General features: G+C 55.9%; 1 protein-coding gene across 1 annotated transcript; it reads right to left on the minus strand.

Moving 5' to 3' along the window:
* Window positions 1–205: 205 nt before the first annotated feature.
* TAS2R1 (taste 2 receptor member 1) lies at window positions 206–5,053 on the minus strand. The gene is made up of 3 exons (XM_075541295.1): window positions 4,935–5,053; window positions 4,608–4,692; window positions 206–1,054 (listed from the first exon to the last, which is right to left on the minus strand). The coding sequence occupies exons 1-3, from the start codon at window positions 5,051–5,053 to the stop codon at window positions 206–208; spliced, it is 1,053 nt and encodes a 350-aa protein (XP_075397410.1).
* Between the last annotated feature and the right edge of the window lie 3,931 nt (window positions 5,054–8,984).

The raw sequence follows: 8,984 nt of genomic DNA on the forward strand, positions 1-8,984 counted from the left end.
GCACCCCTACCCCCACCCCATCACCCCAGCCCACCACTGCATTCTAACCCTCTGAGAAAGTAGCAAGTCCACACACCTGCCTTAGGCGTAACGGCCTCACCGTGGGATTTGCTGTGTTTGTGCACAGAGTGTTCTTCCCTGGGGAGGTGAACCCAGTAACCCACGGGTCACCCAGGGGCCCCCGGGAATGGGTCTGCCTCCTCTCTCAGGGACACCTGCCTCGAGGGAGCAGCAGTCTCACACTTTGCTTCAGCTTAGCGTTTCCAAGGATCAGGATGATGGAATGTGCTGAAGGGTAGGTTCCAGCAATCAGGGTGTGGGACAGAATGGCCAGGCTCCCAGCCTCGACCCTCCTAGAGGAAAGCAGGGTGTCAACCACGTAGTATGACAGGTAGAGGACCAGGAAGGACAGGGTGGACAGCAGGGCCTTGGCGATGGCCTGCCGGCTCGGGCGCCCAGCTCCGGCTTCCATGTGTCCCATTTGCCGGGCATGCCTCCCCAGGGAGACAATCAGGAGCAGGACAGCAGCCAGGAATATCCCCAACGGCGGCCAGAGCCCGATGATGACAAAGGTGTATGAGAGAAACGAGGCCTCCATGTACCCTGTGGTGGCGTTCTGGGAGAAATAGTGGTAAAAAATAGCTTTGGAAAGGGGCCACGTGTATTTCAGGTGGCCGATGCACAGGATGAGCACGTAGAACAGGGTCGCCAGGATACTCCAGGGGACCAGCGTGGAGAGCTTCCTCTTCAGCCAGAGGAAGAGCGGGTGATCAATGTTGGCTACCTTGACGCAGTAGAAGACGCCGAGCCAGGTGGCCAGCCAGAGTCCTATCTCGTTGGTGGCCATGCACAGGACAAACTGGCCTGTGGACATCGATGGTTCCACGAAGGAAAGATACATCAGAATGAAGTAGAAAACCAGCAACTGCATGAGAATCCGGGCCACAGCCAGGCAAGAGAGCAGGAGATCCAGGGACGTCCACACTCTCCTCTTGATCCAGTCCCGGCTCGCCCCAAAGACGATGAGGCTGTTGGCCAAGACCCCAGCCAGCAGCTGGAGCACAGAAAACAGAAAGTAGGTGAGGTGAGCACCCAGCATTTTAGCAAGAAGCCGCGGATGCCGTCTCAGGGCAGACTGGATGATCTGAGAGGTCTCCTATGTCCCGAGAAGATGATGGCTCCCCAGAGGGAGATGATGGGCTGGCTGGGTGGGAGGGTGAGGTTGTTGTCTATGTGTGACTCTGTTTGGCTCTGGGGCAGGCAAATAAGAAAGGGATACTCCAGACACGATTTGTTTCTGGGCAAGGGATTTTGCATTTCCCACATCTGCTAGCTTTCTGTGCCACCGCAAGCAAATCAAGGGACTTGGCACCCGCCGGGGGGCCACGGCTCTCTGCAGAAGCTCTGAGGCCCCTCGTGTCTGCCCGAGGGGCGGAGTGTGACTGTGCTGTGCTGCTCCTGAAGACCTGTGCCAGCTGCCTGGTCTGTGTCCCCCCACTGCTGGGCTGTGAATTCTACCACTGTCAGCCCATGGGGGTCTCAAGGGGGTCATGGCTACTAGGTCTTCGTGATCAATCCGCCCAAAGTCTGGAAGCATGCCAACAGCTAGCCAGTCTGTCAGCAACACAGACACCTCCACAGACAGGCGACTGATGGGGGCCATGTGTGAGGAGCCAGGTCTCCCTCACGGAAGGAGGGTGCCCGCTCTGTGCCCGGAAAGTGTGCGCCAAGTAGGGATGGTCTACTAGACCCCGGCAGAAGCATGTCTTCTCCAGCTTGGCCCGGGACCTACACAAACCCAAGATTCCTTCCATTTCTCCTCCCACAATGGCAATGAAGGAGTGAGTGTGTCCAGGGCTGTGTGCCTGCCTCCCCACAACAGACTGGGAACAAGAGGCAGGCAGCCTGGGGGAACAGAGCAGAGGGCAAGGCACCGACCAGCTCCTAGAGGAGCCAGCTCCCTTTGTGCAGATCAGTTCATGCAAGCAACCACCAAGAAATTGGAGGACGTATTGCCTCAGGCAAGTCTGCTGCACAAGTCCTGCATATCCAAGTGTTAAAGAGCAAGGAGGTCGCTTTGGAGACGAAGGTGATCCTGACCCAAGCCGTGGTTATTTCCACGCAAAAGACGGACAGTGAAGATGAAGACCGCCAAAGAGCCGATGCCTTCGGAGTATGGCGTTGTCGCAGAATGCTGGACACGCCGTGGCCCGCTAGACCCACGGAGGAAGCACAGCCTCCGTGCTCCTGGGAAGCAAGGATGGGGAGACCTGTGCTACCGACACTGGTCAGGCTAACTCCCCGGAGGGGCTGGCCTGGGGAGAAGGATGTCAACGTTGGTAAAGTAAGGGGTCAGTAAAACAGAGGAAAACCTCTGACCAGGTGGCTCGACGCCGTGGTTGCAACAATGGGCTTAAACGTAACAAAAGTTGTGGACGGCACAGGACCGGGCTGTTTCTTTCCGGCGTATGTGCAGTAACCCTGAGTCACGGCCAACTCAGCACCTCCTGACAATAAGGCGATGTGTGGAAAAGATGGAGGGAAACGGTCTAGCTGTGTGAGCGGTTTCCTTGGCCGGTTCATTGTGCTTCTCGAAATGCGTCACGTCTGTGGAAGGGGGGCGGAGTGCTCTACTACCTTCCTCTGGTTTCCACTTGAGCAAGGGGAGGGGGGTGGGCAGGCAAGAACTCGGGGGGCTCTGGAGGGAGGCACACCACAAACTAGCGCGAAGCCCAAGTGCAGCGACTCTGAGAGCCCCGCTCCTCTCCGGGGCAGAAGGGGGAAAGAAGAGAAGACCCCTCCTCTCCGGGGCAGAAGGCACACCGGCTGCGAGAGCAAACAAGGAAGGAAAGCCGCCCGTGAAGCAGTGAAGCCAAGACCTCTCGGGAGATCACTACGTAGGGCGGCCTCAGGCTCTCTGCCACCTCCTACCACAGTGCCCGCCAGTGTGCTGGTCCAGGCCAGACCCCTGCCCAGGCCTGTGGGGGTATCTCTCGGAGGACAGGAGATGGGCCTGCTTCTGCACCCCTGCCATTTGTTCATTCATTCATTCATTCATGCGTCCATTCAGACATGCATGCATACCTGCACACACACCTACCCATCCACCAGTCTGCCCACCCACCAGTCTATCCACCCATCTGTCCACGTCAGCATCAGCCAGCCCTCCGCCCATCCGGGAGGTGTGAGGTGCTTGTACGTAGGCCCACACTCGGTTGGTTACAGAAGGTTTTCATAGCAGAGGGAGACGATGCCATTGCTGTAAAGTCCCTTGGGAGGAGACAGTTTTTCTCTGGCTCACCAACTAGCACCTCATCTCCTCTGCTGCAATGTCACCATGACCTTGAGTCCCCAGCAGGCTGCTTCCACTCTCATCTTGTACAATGTAATGGGGCCCTCTGTCCCCCTTCAGGTGTGGGAATGAGATCACACCAGGCCCCATTCCCAGCCAAATGACAGGCCCAGAAAGCAGTGGTACCATAGGGAGGCACCCGGCCCCCCTCGAAGACCTATCACTCAAGACCAGAGGGCAGCATTTCATCAAAGTTCAGCAAGTCAAGGGACAAAGGGAGAGGGGAAATAGACACGAGGAGTACAGAGAGGTGGGTAAGCAATGTCACATGGTGGGGACTTCAGTCCACAATGTGGGACAACACGCGTATGGATTGGTGAGCGGAAAACGAATCTGCTCAGCAAACTCACCCGACTTACAACATGAGACCGCTGAGGAAGGGGGCGTGGTGGATTATGTCCCCAAAGACATGTGGAAACCCTTACCTCAGAGCCCATGAACTTGACCTGGCTTGGAAATCAGATCATGAAGATGGGGGCCAATCAGACCTTTGAAGATGGACAGGCTCGTGCTGCAGTAAGGGGTGGGGGTCCTGATCCCACTAGTGGTGCCCAAGGCAAAGAGGCAAAGAGACTCAGAGATGGGGTCATGAAGGAAGATCACCCTGGGACCCTGCAGGCAAGACACGTAGGAGCACCGGAAGTGGGGAGAGGGGCAGGGACCCGTCCTCCCTCAGAGCTTCAGACCTCAGACAGTCATCCAGTGTCTGGGGTCACACACTCTGACCTGGGACCCCCACATGGGGTCCACCATCACACCGGAGGCTCCACAGAAACCCTTGTGCCTGTCCCGGTGGTGGGCATGCTCCTGGACGATCAGATTCTCGCATCTCAAGGGGCTCTTAACTCTCAGAGATCGATGAGAACGCTTGTGAGAACTGGCCATGGGCCCCGGGGCAGTGCTTCACATAGCGCCTCATGGTCTCATGTGCCACGTGACAGCAGACTCCAGACTCCACGGAGTGAAAAAGAAGACCCGGGAAGTTTACGCTCCATTGTATCGGGCATTAAATAATTGACCCCCACCCACCACCCCTCCCACTACACACACACACACATACACATACACACCCCTTTCCAGGGAGACCATAGAAAGACTGTTGAAGGGACCACATTCCTGGCCACATGTCACCAACAGCAAGAGGCGTCTCTCCTCCTGCTGCAGACAGTGGGCAGTGGGAGGGCTCTGTCCAGTGCCAGGCTCGGCCTCAGGTAGCTACCCCTGGGCTTGGGGTGGACGCCACATCTGCTCCCACCGCATCCATCAAGACGACCATGACGTCAGTCAAGCTTTGTGCCTGCGAGGGTGAGCTAACGGTCTGCATGACCAGCACAGCCAGCCTGGTAGACAAGCAGGGTCCTGAGAGTGTAAGTCCCCCCACCCCAACCCCATGCCCCCGTCTCTGCAGCAGCCTGCCTGTGTGGGAAGGGCCCCCTGAGCATTCCCGGCTCTCACGATGAAAGGCGTGCACGGCTGGCTTCACCCGTCAGTCAGCGTCACCCGGCGTCGACAGCTTCACAGGGACGAATTGGTGGGAGCAGATGGAGCAGGGCCGGTGTGGAGACGTTCACATGATCATTACCCCAAATTGCCCTGATTAATTGCGCGCTGGCACTCCGCGTAATGAGCGGTCCTGAAAGGGCCGGCGAGTGGGCTCTGGAGGCAGCTGACAGGCAGGAAGCGCTCCTCATTGGCATGCATGTCGCCGAGCTCCTGCAAAGAAAGCCTGATTCACTCACAGAGGCAGGCCTTTCGCGAGACGGCCATTGCATCTGCTCCACGGTGACTGGGGCTCAACCAGGGAATCGGTCGCCCTGCCCGGCCTTCTTCAGGGCCATGGGCATGTCTGAGGCTGTGCTGGAGACCCCTGTGCCAGCAGGGTCTTGAGGTGCGGCCTCACTTTCATGGCCCTCTGCCACACCGGCCCTGGTGGCCTTTCCTCCAGGCTCCTTCCTGCTGGCCGAAGGCAGCGAGGTGAAGCCCATCAGCCCCATTTCCCAGGAGCATTTGGTTGTGTTTCTCGCAGGATGGGCTTCTCCATTCTCCAGGCAGCTCATGGCAGATTCAAAAGGGGCCACAACTTCCCAGTCTAAGGCGTCCGTTCTCCTCCGGTCTTCCTGATCCATGGCCTGGCTGTGTGAGGCCATGTTACTAAGAGAGTCAAATCTAGGGACACTCATCTCTGTGTAAGAAAGAGCTTTCCATACAAGAGTAACTGTTCATCAAGAAAGCACACCAGCCCAGTCCAGATCAAGTCCATAGGGCTGGTGTTAGCTCGTTACATCTGATACTAGTTCTCTCTTCAGACTCACACAGTCACATGCAGTGATGCAGAATGCAGGAGGATCACGGTCAGTGGGTGAAAAGTCTTGTGGATCCACTGGTGGTGGAAGCATCACAGGGCTGGCAAAGGTCTCCACCACATGGTTTGTTCAAGTCTCAGCATGGCTCCACATGGCTTGTCAACAGGAAGGTGAAGCAGAAAGAGAGCTTGTGGCCCACCTCCAGGGAGAAAGAGAGCAAGTTCCCAGAATCCTCGGGAGAAGGCCATGCCCACAAGGAGGCATCATCAGACTGTGACCCGATTGACAGGCTAGACTCCACCCCTACATTTATTTATCCAGTTGACATGAAATGATGTAACTGCCACACCAGCCTTCACATGCATCGGAGGCAGCTGACCAGGGACACCTTAGTCCTCAAAGCAACGCCCTTGCACTTTGGCAGTTGAAGCAGCAGTCTCCAGCAGCAGGCTGCCCGTGTGATGCAGTCTGGATATCGTGACTGCTGCCTCCATGCAGCCAGGAGGCATCGTAGCAGGTAGGCGATAGGGTGCCCACTTCCACATCTCCTGTATCACTCAAGCCAGCTTTCCCCCCAGTGAGAGCCTTCCTGGAAATGAGCAAGGGATTGATATCTTTCCAAGTGGCTCCTTCCACGATCTTCTCCCAATAATGGCCCCTGCAGGAAGGACCAGCCCTGGCGTTGCTGTGTGGGTGGGAAGCCCATCCACACAAGGAAGGCATGCAGAACCCCCTCCCAGATCCTCCGGGACTCAGCTGAGCCCAGGAGCAGCCACGTGGGAGAAGACACAACACTGTCCCAGGAGCTTCTGCATGGGCGCTCAGAACCGCCCACCCTCTCCAGCATACTAGAGCCTCCTGTCCTCACGGCTGTTCCACTGGGATCTGCACGTGACCTCCTGGTGGTAAGTACCCGTCTGGAATACCCAGGTCCCTCCCTCAGCCCTGCTTATCCCTCCCACAGCCCTGCTTATCCCTCCCACAGCCCTGCTTATCCCTCCCTCAGCCCTGCTATTCCCCTGTTTATCCCAGCGATGGGTTTCTGTGCTTCTCCCGACTCCGCTCGGGACACAGAGAAGGCAGAGTACGTAACAAAGACAGCAGCGCATCCTGAGTTCCTGCCGGACATCTAGCGGCTTCACCGTGCTCTGTCTGACCAGGGTCCATCTGCGTGCAGAGGGGCAGCCCCAAGGCATGGGCAGTCTCTATATTCAGCAGCTACAGAGCCAGGTCAGGCTCCTGGACCCCCCTGCCTGTCACACAAAAGCGGGGAATCCACAGAGTTCTTAGAATCTCCCACGCAGGATGCGTGCTGCCAGGCCTTTCTCCCGCGGGCCTCCAGATGGACTTGAACCACCAGCGTTGGGTTAGCAGCTGGCCTGTTAACCATCGGTGCCACCCAAACACAGCAGCCTTCTGCAGGGTTCCCAGGACAGTCAGCCTTGACAGGCACCAGCAGTCTCACCTACCTCGGGCCGGGGGACTGCTGGGTTTGAACCACTAACCTTATGGTTGGCAGCCCAACACCTAACCCATTGCTCCATCAACCAAACGCCAAACTTGCTTCCATCAAGCCCAAGCTGGCTCACAGGTCTCCGAGGCTGTGACTATTTATGGGAGTAGAACCCCCAGTCTCTCTCCCGAGGAGCTGCTGGTGGTTTCAAATGGCCGACCATGCAGATTGCAGCCCAGCATGTAACCCTCGTCTCCAATCCTTGATTTGTCTTCAGCAAGTTCCTCTGTGGGATTTCAAACCGGCCACTGTCCTGCTGTCTTGAATTCCTTCTTCCTAGTCTTCCTCCCTCCCTCTACCATCCATCCATCCATCCATCCATCCATCCATCCATCCATCCATCCAACTTTCCTTCCTTCGTTCCATCCATCCATCCATCCATCCAACTTTCCTTCCTTCATTCCATTCATCCATCCATCCATCCATCCATCCATCCATCCAACTTTCCTTCCTTCATTCCATCCATCCATCCATCCATCCAACTTTCCTTCCTTCGTTCCATTCATCCATCCATCCATCCATCCATCCATCCATCCATCCATCCAACTTTCCTTCCTTCGTTCCATTCATCCATCCATCCATCCAACTTTCCTTCCTTCGTTCCATCCATCCATCCATCCAACTTTCCTTCCTTCGTTCCATTCATCCATCCATCCATCCATCCATCCAACTTTCCTTCCTTCGTTCCATCCATCCATCCATCCATCCATCCATCCATCCATCCAACTTTCCTTCCTTCGTTCCATCCATCCATCCATCCATTCATCCATCCATCCAACTTTCCTTCCTTCGTTCCATTCATCCCTCCATCCATCCAACTTTCCTTCCTTCGTTCCATCCATCCATTCATCCATCCATCCATCCAACTTTCCTTCCTTCGTTCCATTCATCCATCCAACTTTCCTTCCTTCGTTCCATCCATCCATCCATCCATCCATCCATCTATCCATCCACCCATCCATCCACCAACCATCCATCCAACCAACCACCTCTCTGTCTATCCATCCCTCCATCCATCCACCCACCCATCCATCCCTCTCTCCCTCTCACCTCCTTCTTTCTTCTTTCCTTCCCCCTCTGCTCTTCTTCCCTTCTGGCTTCCTGTTCACATAAAATACTTACTGTGTGTCTGGATGAACTTGGCATTGTGGGATCTGGGGCACATAAACCACTGAGTCAGAGCAAGTCTGTGCCCTCTGAGGACATAGGTTCTGTTCGTACAAGATCTCCATGAGCTGGTGCAGCTTCGCAGCTTCTAAAGCTCTGGTGGAAACATGGACTACCTATGAAGTTGTTAACCACAAGGTCAGCAGTTCAAATCCACCAGCTGCTCCTCAGGAGAAGCTGTCTACTTCCATAAAGATTTAGGGTCTCTTAAGCCCCAAGGGGCAGTTTTATTCTGTCCTCTAGGGACACTGTGAGTCAGAATCAACTCAAGGGCAGCAAGTCCAACTGCCTTGGCAGCATCTAACAAGACCACCAAAATCACTGTCGTTGAGTTAATTCCCCTCCAGTGAATTCTGACTTACAGTGACCCTGCAGGATGTAGTAGAACTGCCCTGCGTGTTTCCAGGCTGCGGGTCTTTCTGGAGCAGAAAGCCTCCCCTTTGACCCATGAGAAGCGGCTGGCCTCAAAGTGTTGGTCTTTCTGCTAGTGGTCCAGTTCATAACCCAGTGCACCACTAAGGCACCCTGGTTCCCTGGCAGCATAGTGTGCCAGGTGCTGAGCTGCTAACCATAGGTCTGAGGTTCAAACCCACCATCGGGCCCCCAGATCAGAGATGAGGCTGTCTACCTCCTACCCTGTCTGACAGGG

The sequence above is a fragment of the Tenrec ecaudatus genome, chromosome 2 (genome assembly GCF_050624435.1).
Source record: "Tenrec ecaudatus isolate mTenEca1 chromosome 2, mTenEca1.hap1, whole genome shotgun sequence".
NCBI lineage: Eukaryota > Metazoa > Chordata > Mammalia > Afrosoricida > Tenrecidae > Tenrec > Tenrec ecaudatus.

Bases quoted from the DNA above. Each gene is read 5' to 3' on its own strand.
- TAS2R1 (XM_075541295.1), bottom strand. From the start codon at position 5,053: ATGCATGCCAATGAGGAGCGCTTCCTGCCTGTCAGCTGCCTCCAGAGC. The intron at 4,693-4,934 runs GTAATGATCATG...CTTGTCTACCAG, and splicing joins ATTAATCAGGGCAATTTGGG to GCTGGCTGTGCTGGTCATGC. The intron at 1,055-4,607 runs GTGGGAGCAGAT...TCTGTGCTCCAG, and splicing joins TGGTCGTCTTGATGGATGCG to CTGCTGGCTGGGGTCTTGGC.